The 18,013-nt window shown below is 29.4% G+C and overlaps 1 protein-coding gene across 13 annotated transcripts in view; it reads left to right on the top strand.

Annotated features, from left to right (window-relative positions):
* The window catches only part of LOC132937936 (PDZ and LIM domain protein Zasp), a 32,679-nt gene extending 14,666 nt beyond the window's left edge, over window positions 1-18,013 (top strand). The window contains exons 2-16 of one of the 13 annotated variants that reach the window (XM_061004564.1): window positions 3,602-3,753; window positions 5,882-6,068; window positions 6,132-6,280; window positions 6,343-6,443; window positions 6,899-7,100; window positions 7,257-7,445; window positions 8,723-8,831; window positions 9,259-9,300; window positions 10,034-10,133; window positions 11,401-11,439; window positions 14,188-16,144; window positions 16,557-16,743; window positions 16,832-16,952; window positions 17,047-17,162; window positions 17,266-18,013. In XM_061004564.1, the coding sequence (XP_060860547.1) occupies window positions 3,602-3,753; window positions 5,882-6,068; window positions 6,132-6,280; window positions 6,343-6,443; window positions 6,899-7,100; window positions 7,257-7,445; window positions 8,723-8,831; window positions 9,259-9,300; window positions 10,034-10,133; window positions 11,401-11,439; window positions 14,188-16,144; window positions 16,557-16,743; window positions 16,832-16,952; window positions 17,047-17,162; window positions 17,266-17,343 (3,729 nt within the window). In that variant the 3' untranslated portion in view covers window positions 17,344-18,013. Of the gene's footprint in view, window positions 1-3,601; window positions 3,754-5,881; window positions 6,069-6,131; window positions 6,281-6,342; window positions 6,444-6,562; window positions 6,693-6,898; window positions 7,101-7,256; window positions 7,446-8,722; window positions 8,832-9,258; window positions 9,301-10,033; window positions 10,134-11,400; window positions 11,440-11,886; window positions 12,083-14,187; window positions 16,145-16,360; window positions 16,458-16,556; window positions 16,744-16,831; window positions 16,953-17,046; window positions 17,163-17,265 lie in introns of those variants that run through there. The other 12 variants (XM_061004567.1, XM_061004571.1, XM_061004569.1 and 9 more) reach the window with 12 other exon arrangements.

Consider the following 18,013-nt stretch of genomic DNA (forward strand, 5'->3'; position numbering starts at 1 on the left):
TTGTGTAGGAATTGAGAAAACCGTTTTAGTTGTTATGTTATTTATTTTTAAATGTATAATAAATGGATTGAAGCATGCTCTGAATTAGATGGTTATTTTAGATAATATTTAAAATATTTAAATTATACAATTAAAAGGTAAAATCGTAATAATTAGGTATACTTAGTTAGTAGTTATTTTATAGATTTTGAGTGGAATGATGAATGCGTATTAGTCTTACAATTTTTATATGTGTTTATTTTTATTTTATATCTGTCATCACGTTTTAGAACAATAAAAAATAAAGATAATTTCTGTTAGAAAATTAGATCCAGTTGGTATTTTTTTATCTAGGTAAATACATGTATACAAATACAAGGTTACTAGTACAATTTTATTACAACAGTAAATTAAAATTTTGTTATTTTGTTATATTTCAAAAAATACTATCGTTGAATCTATAAGTAGTCCAAACTAAAATTTAGCAATTTATTGGAATTTGAACTTTTGTAATTTTTAAATTTTTTTTTTATATATGTTGATAAAATATTTTTTTTTGGTCAGATAAAGCTTGAAAATACAGTACAAGATTTTCATAAGTTATTCCTACAGTGTTTTGAAAAATCGAAAATCAGTACATAATAATGAACAGTTTTTTTTTTATAGACTGCTACGTTTCAATCTTTTAAATATGTTAAGTTTTTATTTTGACAAACATAGAAATTTAATCGAAATTAGATATATTATACAGATATTTACGTTTATATATCTAACGATTTTAATTATTATTATTTTGTAAATCAAACAATTGTCGTTATTACATTTGCGTAATTTGGGCCCTGGAGAGAGAAAGAAACCCTGGCTCGTGGGTAATACCTATTGGGGGCCACAATCTTTTTGACCACCTATCATACTGACCACCTAATATATATGTTAACTTTGTCAGGTAACTGTTGAGAATTAATTTTTTCCGCTGTGTTCATAAAATTATTATTTTTAATCGTTTCTCTAGGTAATTAAAAAAATTAAGAAGTCCCAAATGACGCAATGACGAAGTACCTATATAATATATATACATGTGCACTCGAAACCTACTATACAGCAGATCGACTCCCCGTTATTTTAATACATACCTACCATACAGTACTTATACATAATATTACACGACGTGTAATATAATGATGAATTATATTTGTTTTGTCAACTTATCATTTTATCATATTTAGCTAGTGTACAATGTACCGACATAATACAATTATGTAAGGTATAAATTATTCAGTAGAAATATAATAATTTAAAGTTGTAATCTCTTAACCGTTTACGTCTATAGGTATTTAAAGTATCTTTCTATAATAGGTACCTATTGGCTTTTACCATTGTTGTTTCAGTTGAAATTTTTAATTACGTATTATCCAGACTCCAGACTAACTTCCAGTTAAAAAAAATGTCATGATAATGAAGTCGCATACCTTAGGTCAACATAGTTATGTTTTTATATAATATATCAGCGTTTTTCTTCGATGTACAGTACAACTATTTTATAATAATTGACTAACAATATAATATTCTCAAAGAAAACAAAACATACCTCTGAGTTCTGGGAAACTGCCGTGTCCATATTACATATTTTATAAGTCAGCATTTAGATGGAATTTAAATCAATTTTTAAAGAACAAAATATATTATAATATTATTGTATAGATTTCTAACTGTTCTTGTTTCAAAACAATATTGTTATAAAATATGGATAAGTAATAATGATGTGCCCCTTAAATTACATATAGTATTTCCTTAGATGTTTGTCTTGTGTATATATATATGAGTATAATATATTATAATTATACTTTAAGGTTTTTCATTTTGAACATCTTCCAATAATATATTCTTCCCTAGACACTCTATTTTTAATTTTTTTTATTTAACCTCTTATTTTTTTCAGGCCCATCGAAATTTTATTTTAGTTTTATTATTATTATAACATATGTAGGTAGGTTGGTATATATAATATATACACTCCTCTACAGAGTTAGTTCAAGATATTATGAACATAAAACATAATATATTCATTTAACACATTCAGTGAACCACAAGTCAGTAAATGTTTACTCGTATTTATGCATCAAATAATAATAATAATAATAATTTTTTTTAAACAAAATGTAAATTTACTACATCTTCAAAAACGTCTACTATTTTATACAAACAGAAATTAAAACTGGATGATTTTTTTCAAACTATTAAATGAAGTTTATAATAAAAATAATACATAGATTCCGGGCGGCATTTTTCTCCGTGCAAGTCACGGTGTCCGGAGAACAAGTGCCGCCATCCCCCACCCGGGCATGGCAGATACCTACGGGTGCCCAAATTAAAAATTCTGCCAAAACAAATCACGAGTAAACAAATCTACAGTACCCCCTCCCCTACAGTACCACAGGCTAATGACCTGAGTAGTTGAAGCCTTAACCCAAATAAAAAAAAAAAAATACATAGATTAGGCAATGTTTTTAAACATACAAGTTTACCTCAAACAATTTTAATTGATTCTACATCCTACACGGACATTAATTAGTTTTTAAACAATATAAAGTGAACAGTTAATGAAAATATGTTATACCTAATGATAAGATAGTTTATTAAATAATTAATAAATTAAGATAGACAATAATACGACATACGATGATATTGTTCATTTTCTGTAGACAAATTTTATTTACATTTTTTTTATGCTTATACTACTAGTAGTAATGTATAAGCATTTGCATATTTTTAAGAAAATTATAAGACATTTAGCAAAGAAAGATAAAAATCTATTTTTATTTTTAATTTATTGTTACAATATATTAAAAAGAAATGAAGAAAAGAAATTTAAAATCTTTTGATTTTGTTATATTTATATTTTATTTTTGGACTTCATAAGATTTTTTACATTTTTATTTATTTTATTCCAATATTGTTCATATTTTGTTTTATATTATTCAATACTATAGTCTATATTTTAATTTTCATCTTAATCAACTATGAGTTCATAGAGTTATTTTCGTAATTTTTATCTATTTTAAAATTTGTTCCATATTGTGCTTTTCAATTGACCTATATTATATTTTTGTCTTCAATAACAATTGCAACAAATATTTTTTTAATTCATGAAATCATCTATTTTTGTACGCTCAGTTGACATTATTTAATATAGTTGTCGTTCGATTGTATATTTTATTTTATTGAAAACGTGCAGATATAGTTTGTGAAAAACATTTATCATCATTACGTGTACATTTAATGATCCCTACTCCACTGCCACACTCAATTTTTGTAACTCACTTTTTTTTATTTAATACATCTTAACATTCCTTATTTAATACATAGATCATGATATCATAATAATATGTGCCAGTGAATATTATTATCATATATCTGCCTTGCACTTGTTGTTTAATGATGCTGAAGTATCTCTGTTCAATTGGCGGCTTAACTAAACAATGGTAGTCTTGAACGAGTAAATCTCTATTGTATAATACGAAATGTTTAAATATGACGAAGCGTATTTCAATTTTTATTACACCAATAACTGTCCACACACGCATAATACGTCCAATAACATAAATGCCATGTTTTGTTTTAGGTGAATTTTGGCAGTTTAGCCGAGAAATCTGGTCTTCAAGTAGGCGACGCCCTAGTTAGGGTCAATAATCAAGATGTGTATGACGTGAAGCACAAGGATGCCCAAGATGTTATCCTGGGAGCTGGGAACGCTTTTGAAGTGACCATACAACGGTAAAGGAAATGATAATTTTTAATATTCAGTAGGTAAATCCTATATTCTATTGTTGTCGAATCGTGCCGTGTGCATTGTGACGATTACGTTGTCCAGACGTTGATCCGTTTTTTTTAATCAGAAAATACAACAACAACAATAGTCACCATCTATGATCTATCATAATATTATGCGGTTTGTAGTGAAACGGAATGAAATATATTTTTGATTATAATCTGAAATAGACGGTTTCTGGAAATGTTATTCAATATAAAACAGAATAAAAACATTATGTTAACAATAAATTAGGTTAAAAAAGTAAAACCAAAAATATTGTAACAAATGTATGAATAGTTACATTTTGTTTTTAACTTTATATTTCCATTCATAGTGTAGTAAGTAATAATGCTTTAAAAAAAATAATATTAATTGTAAGTAACTTTGGAACTGTATCACAAAATTGATGACGCAAATTTAAACAGGTATTCTATTACAGTTAATATATTTACTTGATGTGTTTAATTGAATTTCAAACTCACAGTTTTTGTATGACTTAAATGTAAGTAATTTTTTTTTTAACACGTATAAGTTATAAATGGTATTCAATATTTTCGAATATATTACTATGTAATGTAACATATCTCTTTATTAATCATTAGGACGTGGATTTAAATGCGAAAAGAATTTTTTTTTAAATGTCCTAAAAAAATTTCCTAGAACAATTTCTAAACACAAAATTCGTTGAACTTGCATTTTTTAAACTTTCTAGAGCATTTTTTTCATATTTTGAGTAGGTTCTTATACCATTGGTTAAATATACTAAAGTGTATTTAATCAATGCTTGTACCTCGTTACCTACATTTTTCGCTTATTTTATAAGAATTAAGAATAGATACGATTTGATATATATATATTTAGGTAGGTACTTACTATAAATATACTATACCGCTGAAAAGAAAAAAAATTAAATATATATTATTTATTTTGCTTTGTCATATTATTTTTATCTGGTATAAAACCTACGTATTATGTGTTTACCTATGTACTAGACAAAAGCGGTGGCGGTTTCACAAGCTCAACGGTCTAACAAACAACATTTTTGTCACGCGCAGGCAGATATATAATTTATAGACGGATAGTGTTATTTACGACTTGCAACAATTGCTCAATTGCGATAACACAAAATTACGTAAATTCAAATTATACCAATAGATTTTAGGTAGTTAAACCATTTTTATTTAGCGTTATGTTAAAAACATCGTTAAGGCCATTTTTTAAATGTAATTACTAATTACTAATTAGTGGCTTAAATCGTATTTATTTTTTTAGGACATTTAAATCCTTACTAATCGTCTGGAAATTAAATATTATCTATCATTTAAATATTGCAATTCAGTATCTAATGTGACGTTGAATTGTATACAATATGTGGTTGGTCTGTGTCCAAATGTCAAATGTATATGTCCGGGAATATGTTTTGTGAATTCTATTTCTAAAAGGAAGTAATAACATTAATGTTTCTTGTCAAATAATTCCTTTGACATTGCTGAAAATAATATTTTTTTCGGATCATAGCCAACTTTGGATAAATCACGCGAAAGAAAAAACATTACATGCGCATGCATAGTATACATATATTGTTCGGGTTCATAATAATGATATAATATGTTAATAATTAGGGGTGACAATACTGACAGTATTTTTTCTTTTATAAATGTTTTAACAAAGTTAAATTTACCTTTTTGGTAATTCAAATTTAAAGTTTTATTTTCATTGATTTAAATTAAAGAATTGTATGTAAATAAATTATAAAAGGTATATAAAAGTATTTTAAGTACACTTGATATTATAATTTATTCAATTTTTTTATGACGTTCATGATATTAGTTTATAATATCATAATATTGAATTATTAAGAATAGTAGGTACTTCTAATTTTATAAGTTTTGCTTTGCTGTAAATAATTATTTTTATTTTATATTGTAAACCAATACACTGCAATAGGTATACGTAATATCCGAAAAAGTTAACTTGTATAATATAAGCTTACAATTATAATAATTATAATTTATAACTCTAAGCTTAAATGACCAATTGACAGTAAAACTTAACTGAACACCAAAAAAAGTATAATTACTTCTGTTTTAGTGGTGGAACAAGTACATGGAAACCGTCAGTAACACCTGTTGGACCAAGTCCAGTTCCCAGCCGTCTTTCCCAATCTCCCCAAATACTGACGAAAACATCATTGGCCAAAGTTGGACCACAATCTCCTGCATTTGGTTCTTCGCACAATTCTGTTTCACGGCCATACAGTGGAACTTCATCGCCTAAAGTAAATAAACAAATAATTTACAACCATGATAGGTGTATTTTCACTAAGGAAATGTTTGTATAGGTTAATCCGAGTGGATACAATAATGATTCTGGTACTGTTAAAGCTATTGTAAATAAACAGTACAACACACCAGTAGGTATTTACAGTGAGGAGAACATTGCTGAGACGCTTACAGCTCAAGCGGAAGTATTGGCTGGAGGAGTATTAGGGTTGGTGGACGTTTCACAACCTTTGTTAATGCATGGTAATTTAAGTTTTAAAAAAATTACAGAGTCAATTTTAAGAAAAACGAAAAAAATTACGAAGCTAATAATAGCGAAGTGTTAAGAATGGTACAGGAAGCCGATAAAGAACCAAGGGATTTAAATACAGGTAAAATATCAATGCAATTTTTATGACGTAATACCGCCACTGATAATTAATAGAGATATAAAAAAAAATGTCTTTGTCGTATTATTTTCTCCATGACGTTCAAAATGTTCTATACGCAGAAGTTAATCAACACGTTGTTGTCGATACGATGAACAAAATTGCAACGCGGCATGTGTCCGCACCTGAACCAAAAGCACCACAAAGCGCTCCCAATCAAAATATTTGCGCCGATTGTGAGAGACTCATAGTGTAAGTTATGTGAAATGTTGTGTATTGTGCTTGGTGCTTATGGTGACGCTTTGAAAAAGATAATGTGGTAGGGTGAACATTTGATCTTGAAAACTTATTTGGTATATTGTATTTGTTATCACGCATTTAGATAAGTCTGAAATTTCTGATTTTTATATATTTCGGAAATTAGAGGCTAAGAAATTTATTTTATTTTGGAACAATAGACCTACAATCGAAATTCGCATATTTCTCGGCTTCGAGCCATGCGATAGGGGGCCGTGCTACATCACCACGCCCTATGACACCCATAGCAGCAAACATGCACATGCCCGAACAGCGCGATCCATATTTGGGTTCTCCTCTGAAAGAACTGGACGTGGAGAATACCAAGCGTATTGAGTGCAGTGATTGCAGAAACGATGTTATGTAAGATTTGATGGATTTTCCTTGGTCAATTATCTATAAACCCATCCCGAAACCACTTTTAGCAAACTAACACGCGTGGCACTAATACTTTTTGTGTGTGATAGTTATAATATTCAATTTTGTTATTTAAATAATATAAGTTTAATTTTAATATAGCGGTGTGTTCGTACGCATCAAAGATAAAAGTCTGCACGTCGAGTGTTTTAAATGCGCCACTTGTGGGTCGTCTCTGAAAAACGTGGGCTATTTCAACATCAACAACAAATTGTATTGCGACATTCATGCCAAAATGGTTGCCAGACAAAATCCACCGACACCAAATTTGGAACCAGTTACCGTAGCACCGTAAGTAGTTACTTATAATGGAATTGTTTCATGTAGTTGTAATGTACACTGAAGCTCAACATTTTGAAGTCCAAAAATCAAAAAAAATAATTGTGTCATCAATAACTTTAAAATATAAAATTTACTTGGTCTTGGTATAATTTATTATAACTCCGAGAAAATTAGTTTTGTTCGTCAGCTTACCAAATATGACGAATTGTAAAGATTCCACTGTACTACTACAATAGTATAATTTAATTTTGAATGATAATATAAATTCAATAATTCGATTACACAAAGATTATTAGTTTTTAATTTAACACGTTTAAGACTAAAGAAATTATATTTTCGAAAATATTGTTGAGTTAATTTTGAATAAAAATATAAACAGTATTTGTTTTGTTGGTAGGTAAGTTGTTCAATGAATAATTCGAATATAAATGAAATAATTAAGGGTCCCGGTGCCAGTTTTTCAAATTTTTCACAATTCTATAAAATTTGAAAATTAAATTTTATATTTTAGTTGCCAACTCAATTATAAGACTTTTCCACTAATCTACTATCAGAAAACTATTTAGGGGGATGGGAGGGAGGTTGATAGGGGGTATTATATCGAAAAAAATTACTTTACGGGAATAACTCTCAAGCTTTGTAGAATTGTCAGATTTTGATGACTATTTTTTTATCTGAAAGAAGAATACTTTCTTCAGTCCACATCGATCTCTGATTTTGTATTTTATTTCAAATAATTGTATTAAACAATTTGTAAAAAAATGCTTTTTATCTTGTATTTTTTTTTAGACATATTATTATAAAGTTTGAGAATAAAATATTGCTGTAAAATATTTCCCTATAGCAATTAAAAAAAAATATATGAACTTTGGTTGATTCTACAAGGCGGTATCGTTATTCCCGCTGAGTGTATTTTTGAGGACAAAATGGCATCAGCACCGGGCGCCTAACATGCATTTTTATTGACCTCATCAATTATATTTTTAATTAATCTTTTTTTTAGGTTTCTGTCAAATAATTAAATAGATTTTTAATATTGTATCTTTATATATTCATTACATCTAGTATTGTATTTTACTTAAAATTATATATACGTAATTATACTGTTACTTAGTAATACTAGTAATGCTGCTAAATAGTAATATAATTCAAATTATGTAAGTTTTTGGTTAATCAAATAAAACCCCCAAAAATATTATCTATAAATACTTACCCACAATTTTGTGAAATTAGTAAAAATTGTTATTGCTACCTCGTTATTTTCTACTGGTTTTCTTTTTTAACAGGGGCTCAAATCCGCCTTTAGGATCGTTCAATATAATACCAACTAAACCTAAGGACGTACAATCCGTGCAGTCGCCACAACCAAGCACCTTATCGCCAATACCATTCCACGTAAGTTAAAGTTTTGGAATCTATATAAATGCATATTTTTAATACAAAAGATAAACACAAATGTATAATAGTTTGAAAATAGATCAACATTTATGTCTGATAGTAAAGCATTTATTTTATTTTTACAATTTAAACTTTTATCTATTATTTTATGTAATGTTCTACTATATACTTTTATAGTTAATTTATATTGTCTACTACTAACAAAAAAAGTATTAAGACAAAAATACATTATTCTTGGGATCTACAACATTTGAGGGGACTGTACTAGCGACTTTTATATTTATTAATTAAATTCAATGTAGGTACCTAAATCATAATTTATTTAAAATATTGAAATGTTTAACATCTTGTTATGTTATTATAATATTATATATTTCTTATAAATTGAAGTTTTTATTTTATGAAAAATATTTTTACTATACAGGCTCCAAAAGCTCCTAGTCACGTAAACGCCCCCAAACAGCAGGTAGATCAATACTATTTATAATGTGGAAAATTTCAATACTAACCGTTGTTCAATCATAAATCGAGTGAAAGTTATAATTAAAGCGTATTTATGTTTGTATTTAAATAACAAAACAATGAGATTTTTTAAATTTATAATTTTTATAGTTAGTTAACAGTTATTATTTGGTTGTATGAAAATGTTTTTGATTATTGTTGTTGCTTGATATACATCATACCTATGATATAGTCGTGATTACTGAACATTGACGTGGTCATAAATTAGTCCATGGCAGTGGCAAAATTAAAAATAGCAATAATTTTTAGAAATGAAACGAAAAACTTTTGGTATACATTTGTAATAAACATAACATACCAACACAAGAAATATTATTCTACAAATTCTAGGGAAGAGTTATTTTATATTTACAGGTTGCACAGTTTCACCACTGCAATTAGTACCTATACAAAGAAAATTGTGTTGCAAAGCTTTGACTTTAAAGTTACACTTAAAATTATATATCTAAAAAGTATCACCGTATATCATCAGTATGACATCGTCTGAAGTATATTTCATATTTTTGTACTGTACTATGATTGATATAGGTTGTTAAAATGTTGAAACACGCTGTAACTTTGTGTTATTAATGCTTTACAAAATGCAACATTTTTCAACAATGTTTTATAAACGCACAAAACAATTTTTTCTTATTATTTACAACGAAACAAACTTTTTTAAATAACTTATTTTCCAGACTCCGTCAAAAGTTTTTTCGAATGCTAAACCATACGAAACACCAAAACAAACACCAACTCCTCCGATGTTCTCTGGTGGATACAGCCAAGTTCAGACCGGTAAGTTATGAACTTTTTTATTATATGTGCTAAAATCAAGGCTGGGTAAGTTAATGATTTTTTTTAACTGAGTTAAGTTAAGTTAATATGCACCAATAACAAAAAGTTATAAGTTAAAAGTTAATTTAACTATAGGTAAACTCAGTTAAGTTAAAAGTTAATCCACACTTTTTGTTAACTTTTTATTAAGTTAAAAAATAGTTAATTTTTTTATACAACGCTAGCGTACTTAATATTTTTCCAACCCAAAACTAAATTTTAGGATATAGTATTAATACTTCATACAGTATTTCCATATAAGTTAGATTCGAATGATATATATTTTTAACTTTAATTAATTTACGATACATATTTTTTGACATGAAAACAAAATAGACTAAAATAGTGAAATATTATAAAATTAAAAACAAAATAAATTAACTTAACTTACTTCTTAAAACGAAAAATTAACTCGTTAATTTCACGTTAATTTAGAAAGAAATTTAGTAAGTTAACAGTTAAGTTAATGAAAAGCCAAAAGTAACTAGTTAAGTTAAAAAGTTAAAATTAAATTAACTTTTTAACTTAACTTTAACTTTTTAACTCGTTAATGCCCAGCCTTGGCTAAAATTATACTAAAACCATATTATTTATAAACGCCATCCATACGCGTCAGTGGCGTCATTTGGGGAGGGGAGGCAACTGGGGAATTTGCACCATTCTAGTATTTACATCAAACTTAAGTCGGCACATTTACCACCCCCCCCCCCCCCCTGTTAACCACTACGACACTATGCTATGAGAATCTGAGTGAAAATATTTTGAATCGGAAAAGCAGTGCAAAATTGCCCTAGTCTAATAAAAACTGAAATGACGCCACCAATAGGCAAAATACAATTAAATGATAATTGGAGGAATAATAGTACCTATACAATTAGATTAGTAGATTAGGTATGTTTATTGTAGTTGTAAGTTGTAACAACTGTATCCAAGGAATAGCGTTTATAGTCCTTGGATTTTTTTATCTAATATTCCTATGAGACCGTCTAGGTAATATTCAAATATTTTTTATCTAGAAATTTAAACCTACCTAGTAAGATAGCGGAGATTTCAAGAAATATATTTTTTAAAAATGTTAAAATAAAATAAACAAAAAGAATATTTTATCACGCAAAAAAAAATGTACCAAAATTAAAATTAGAAAATCATAATAATTTTATTTCTCATATTAATATAAAGTAACAGTGCTACGAAAAAACAATTGTACCTATAATTATTTATTTTGTAGGCTTCAACTCTCAATTGAAAACAAAATCTATTACTTCAGGTAAAACAACCATTAGTTTTAATTATAGCTTTTGATTTGCATAAAAGTACCTAATAGGTATAAAAAAACCATTCCATAATTTATATTTTATTTTAAGAACGGGTTTACATCTACATTAATTTTGTTTAATAGTAGCCGGTACTTAGCGTCTCAACCTATTTAAGCTACTTTGATTGATTTTTATGGGTGATTATGGAATCGGTTCTTTTATTGTAGTTAATATAAAAATTATATTCTGACTGTGTTGAATTGAAACAAAAGATATTATATACGTAAAATATATTGAAATCAATTGGTAGTATAGCAATATTTTTTTTAAATAAGCAGAAACGGTTTATATATATTAAAAAAATATAGTTTTTAATAACAATAAATTTAAATCACTAATTATTGTTTATCATAACTCATAAAATATAATACAAGACATAATTATTTTAAATTTTTCAGACATAAAAACATTCAACTCCAAACCGCGTCCTTTCTCAGCCGTATTCACTTCTTAGATATCTGTACAAATATTCTAAGCTTCTGTTTGGTTTTTATGATTTTAAAAGCTTATTTTTTTTTTAATTGACCGTTTTTGTTTGAATTAAATCATTTTATAAAATATAAAGTCAGAACATAAAATTTATAAAATGTCTTATTACAATAAGTCACTACCTATAAGATATTACGTAGTAACAGGATACTTATACCAATTAGTATGGTTAATAGTCCTTTTAATTTGAAGTAGGTTAAAGACAATATCAAGTACATGCTTATAATTTTATAAATATGTAAATTTTATTCTAAAACTGAAAACATTTTAATCAATTTTTATTTTCATTGGTGTTCTGCCTTAATTTGCTAACTTCAGATGAACCTAAATACAAAACTAACTCATTACCAAGATTACCCTTCCTAAAACCAAAACTATTGATCGGTTCTGCTTTTTGTCCTGTGGTATCTAAGACAGTGTCATATGATTCTGGAAAACGTGCATCTATTTGTTCTCAAGAAGTGTGTCGTACAATGACTGAATTAAAACATTCATTAAATGACTCAATTGCAGATCAATTACTAATAGAAACTACTAAAAAAGGGAGACCCCATTCACCTGTTCCAGATGATAAAGGTCAAGATTTTACTTCTGCTGAGGCACCTCACGAAGTTCGATCTTTAATGCCACAAAATAATAATGTTAGAGCAATTTCACCCAATCAATTAATCACTTTTCCTCCTGAAATGCCATCTCAATATCGAATATACTCTAAGCCACATACACCAGAGCCCAAAAATAAAACCATTATTATGGATGGACCAGTAACGACGGCTGCTTTTAAAACGAAATCTCAATCAGAAAATATTTCTCGATATCCAGATGAATATCCTGAACATGTGGAACTGAACTACTTACCAAAATTTCGTGGTTTAAAGGGGCCAATTAGCATGGCAATGGAAGTAGCACCTGATCGACCGTTTACACCAGTTGCACTTACTGAACCGATTATTAAACCAGCACCTTGGATATCTTTACCTCCAGAAAATGAAAATAGACCAGAATCTCCATTAGTAGCTGCACTGCAAACAGCCCCCGAAAGATGTTATTCACCTCTTCCAACTTTTATGTATGCTTCTGAACTCTTACCACCACCAATAGTAGATCCCGCTAATGACGTTAATAAAACAATTTCAAATTTTCAAACTAAAAATATTAATTTTGGATCATCTGATATCAAAAATTCAACAAGGCCTATTGGGAACAATCCTGTTAGATACATGCACGGATATAATAATAAAACGTCTGAAATATTGTTACAAATTAATAAAGAGTTACCTCAACAAATACAAAATATGAATTCACAAAAAGGACCAATAACAGGTTTAGGATCATCTCAATTTTCTTCCGATAATTTATCGATTACTGGCCCCTACGAACCAATAGAAAGTAAATCTAATTACAATGAGACATTTATTACTCGTGTGCCTGATTTTGAAAAACAAAAACAAATTCTTCCTGAATACAAATGTACTACTTCAAATCAAAATATGCCATTTAACTATTCACAATATCAATTAAACATAACGAAACCGATACAATCATCGGTTTCCGATAACTTATCTAATAGGTCTATGGGGCCAGGGATTAAAAATAAAGTGTCAACATTTACACTAAATACTTTAACAAGTAACACGTCATTTTTAAATCAATCTGCAAATAGTCATTATAAAGTTGTACCAAATACTGACAACAAGCCCACTTCAACTTTGGATAGTTCCTTTAAGTTTAAAAGTGACCATCCAAGTACTGTTAAATTGTGTAAGGCTATTCCGTTTTTCTCTAATACCACGTCTTCTCCTTCAGCGCCTTCATTTACTCGAACGCCGTAAAGCAATCTTAAAAAGTCACCACGATTCACAAATATTATATTACACCAGTTTTTGACCGCATTTAAATATTTAAGCACCTACTGTCCATCAGTTTTACGCTCAAACACTTCTATTTTTTTTAAAGCTTTAAAACTTACAATTATTGTTAAGTACTAGTATTTACAATTTTTATTTCAATAAAATAATTTGCAAAAAGAAAATGAATTAAAATCATTTAATATATCTGACGAATATCATATATAGTCTTAATAGTATATAGGTTCCTAATTAAAATTATAATAATTTGTTCAGTACGCTTTTTATTGTTTATAATTTATATTAGATAAAAAATTAATTCAAATGTTTATTTTGGTTTTTACCTTAAAATACTAACCTTAGATGAGTCTAAAAATTCTGTTAACTCCCAACCAAGATTACCTTTCTTAAAACCTAAATCTTCGACCGGTTCTGCATTTTGTCCTGTGGTTTCTAAACCACTAACTACTGATTCAAGTTTGTGTCCCACATCGTGTACCAAGGACGGAAGTCGTACACTAAACCAATGCAAACAATCGTTAAGTGCTTCAATATCCACCCAAATGTTGATAGATTCGTCCAAAGAAGAACGGTCTCAATCACCAATTCCAAATTACTATGATATAGAAACTTCTACTGCAGAAGTGCCTCATGAAATTCGGTCTCTATTGCCACCAAATAATAATATCAGATCCATTTCACCTACTCATTTGGTAATATTTCCACCAGAAATTCCATTGGAGTATAGAAATTACAGCCGGTCAAAAACCTCTACACCACAACCAAAGCATGAAATTAATGAAGAACCCGAATCACGAGGTTTAATTAATTCTAGCGTTCATCAAGTGGAAAGCACGATTTCTCGATCCACGGTCGAATGCTTAGAAGTTGTAGAATCTAAACACGTTCAAAATGTTGAATCAAATTATGTTCAAAATGTTGAATCAAATTATGTTCAAAATGTTAATGAACATTGTAGTTCAAAACCCAAAATACTTGACATCGTACAAGATCACCCGATTTCTCATACTACTGTTACTGAACCTAAAATGAAATCGAAACAACCAATCGTTGTAGCCGAAGAAAATAGATCGGAATCGCCAATGCTTGCCGCACTAAAAACTGCTCCCGAGAGAAGTTATTCCCCCCTTCCTACTTTTGTGGACGCTTCAGAATTTATTACAAATCCAATAGAAAATCTCACAGAAGAAGAAGAATCACCAATGACCATGACAGAAGCGTTAGCAATAGCTCCCGATCGTAGTTATAAATTAACCGAATCAAATACATCGTCAAGACATGTAGGGAACAACCCGGTTCGATATATGCATGGATATAATAAAAAAACACCTGTGGCTCCTTTACTAATGACAAGGTCGTTAATATATTCACCCGCATCAGCTATTGATTCAGAGGAAGAACAAATAGCTATTTTAGGATTGAAATCTTTCCCTCCCGTATCGGACGAGCTTAAATGGTCCACAGCAGCAGGTGATTTCGACCGTAGTGAATCTAGTTTTGAATATGTAGAAGAATTAGTTTTTGATGAGCCCAAACTGGAAGATCCAAAAGAAGTAATAAATGAAGAAATCGATGAGGTAGCAGAACCACCTAAGCCTCAACCTAGACATCCGTTCACTGCCTCGGGTCTCCATGAGCCATTTGATATCCCACGTTATCAACAAAGTATACCAGAAAATCCTCATCGAGCTACCCCCTCTGAAAAATCTTGTGCAAAATTAATAGGTCCAGGAATTCAAGAAAAAGTATCTACATTTACACCAAAGCCATCTATAAAAAATACTTCGTTTCTAAAACAAGAAACTCATGTAAATTCTAAGGTTGCTCCTGCCTTAGGTTATGAGCCATCATCTTTAGATGGGGGTTCAAACAAATCTAAAAACGCTGATGCCGATGTCATGAAATCGAGCAATTCTGAACCCGTTTCATCTAATAGCACATCTGTCGCTGCCACTCCAAAATCCACTCCTATACCAAAATCCTTTAAAGATTCTATTCCATTAACACCACAAATTTCTATAACTAACGATACCCCCGCAGAACCGGTCGTTCCTATGCCTAAATCATCATTACCTGCTTCATTGTTATCTAAAAAATTAACATGTCTTACAAAAAAACTACAACCTAAATGTGTTCCAACACCTATACCCGTACCCGATATAGGTGGTCAGCCGACGGGAAGAACTGGTGCTTCAGCGGGTCTTACAGCACCCAGAAGGGGTCGTGGCGTGCTGAACCCACAAAATTTAACCCCGGGTGCTAGAGTGCCGTTGTGTGGACAATGCAATTTGTACATAAGGTAAATAATACTGTGATCTAGGGTATTTGTTTGTTTGTGTGCAATAGTTAGTACTTACAGTTTTATTTATAGTCAACTGTTCGAGGTAAGAAAATCAGTAGATATTAATGTTAGACAACTCAGCACTGGTTTTGTTTTAATTAACAATGTTTTGGTTTTTGTAACTCATCTTAATTGTTGTTTGTTTGCTTCTCACGGTTATTAATAATCTCCCAGGACTCGAAAAACTTACAATTACAGAAGACATCGATAGCAATGCACCAAAGATCATTAAAAGCCCCGAATGTAATTGTTGTCAAACCCAAATCACAAGGTTTGTTAGCTTTTTGCTTTGGTTTTTATTTTTGTTTGTTTTTACACGAATTCTGGCTTTCACGATTACGTTATATTTAATATTTTATTATTTAAACAGAGGACCATTTATTACCGCTCTCGGCAAGATTTGGTGTCCGGAACATTTCGTGTGCACAAATGAAAAGTGCAGACGTCCATTACAGGACATTGGTTTTGTGGAGGAAGACAACGGTCTGTACTGTGAATACTGTTTCGAGCAATATCTCGCTCCAGTGTGCTCCAAGTGCTCCAAGAAAATCAAAGGGGTAACATATCTATTAATCTATCGATTGATTTTACGTTAACAGATAATGTAGCAATGATTGACATTTTATCGTGATATTATAATCATAGGATTGCCTGAATGCTATTGGAAAACAATTCCATCCAGAATGTTTCAACTGTACATATTGCGGCAAACTTTTCGGTAACAGCCCGTTCTTTTTGGAAGATAGTCTTCCGTATTGTGAAAATGGTGGGTTATTATTTTTATCGAAAAATAAATGTAACATTTACATATTGTAATGGCAATAAAAATATAACCATTATTTACTATACCTATATTGCAGATTGGAATGAATTGTTCACGACTAAGTGCATAGCCTGTGGTTTCCCAATTGAGGCGGGTGACCGTTGGGTCGAAGCTTTAAATAGCAATTATCATAGTCCGTGCTTCAATTGCTCGGTACGTATTTATTTGTCCTTCTTGTGTGCCCGTTAATCATAATTTGTTTGATGATTACAATTATTTTATATTTTTTGTTGAAAATTTTAATAATTGTTTATAGAAATGTAAGATAAATTTGGAAGGGCAGAGTTTCTATGCGAAAGGAGGAAGGCCTTATTGCAAAAGCCACGCACGCTAATATAAAATACATACATCAATTGACCATTGTGAATAATTATTGATAACTTACCAAACAATTTTTATTGACGTGTACAACCATTTCATTTTAAACCATTTATTTATTTTCTAGTTTAGTTTTAGCTTAAATAATCCATACATTTTTAGACTTAGATGATGCTTATTTTAAATTTATTAACAAAATTGTACCAAAAATTTGTTCAGGCATAGACTTTAATCATTTATTTATTACTTATTACGTAGATACCAAATGTGTATTTAGGTAAACACATTACAGTTTAAAGTTATATAACAATTTTTTTAGATTAACATATTTAGCGACATACCACATGTCCACATACATATAGTTTTGGTAGGGACTTGCCTATCACCAATTATTTATAGCCTTATATTTTGTAATCCAGTAGGTTATCTAATATAAATCGAATATTTCTTTATTTGTCAAAAATGTTTTGTTAGAGGTAATGACTTTCATTAAATTATGGTATCATATTTTTGAGCCATTTAAGTACAGAACTGTATGCAGTCTAGCTTGTTATGTGTCTTACCCTTAATAATTTATTTAAATAATTATTGTAATATTTTTATTTGGCTTTTACCTAAACAATATACATGTTACCCATTTTAAATATTATATATTATAAATAGCACCTAGGTATCTACCTATTTAA

The sequence above is a fragment of the Metopolophium dirhodum genome, chromosome 2, assembly GCF_019925205.1.
Source record: "Metopolophium dirhodum isolate CAU chromosome 2, ASM1992520v1, whole genome shotgun sequence".
NCBI lineage: Eukaryota > Metazoa > Arthropoda > Insecta > Hemiptera > Aphididae > Metopolophium > Metopolophium dirhodum.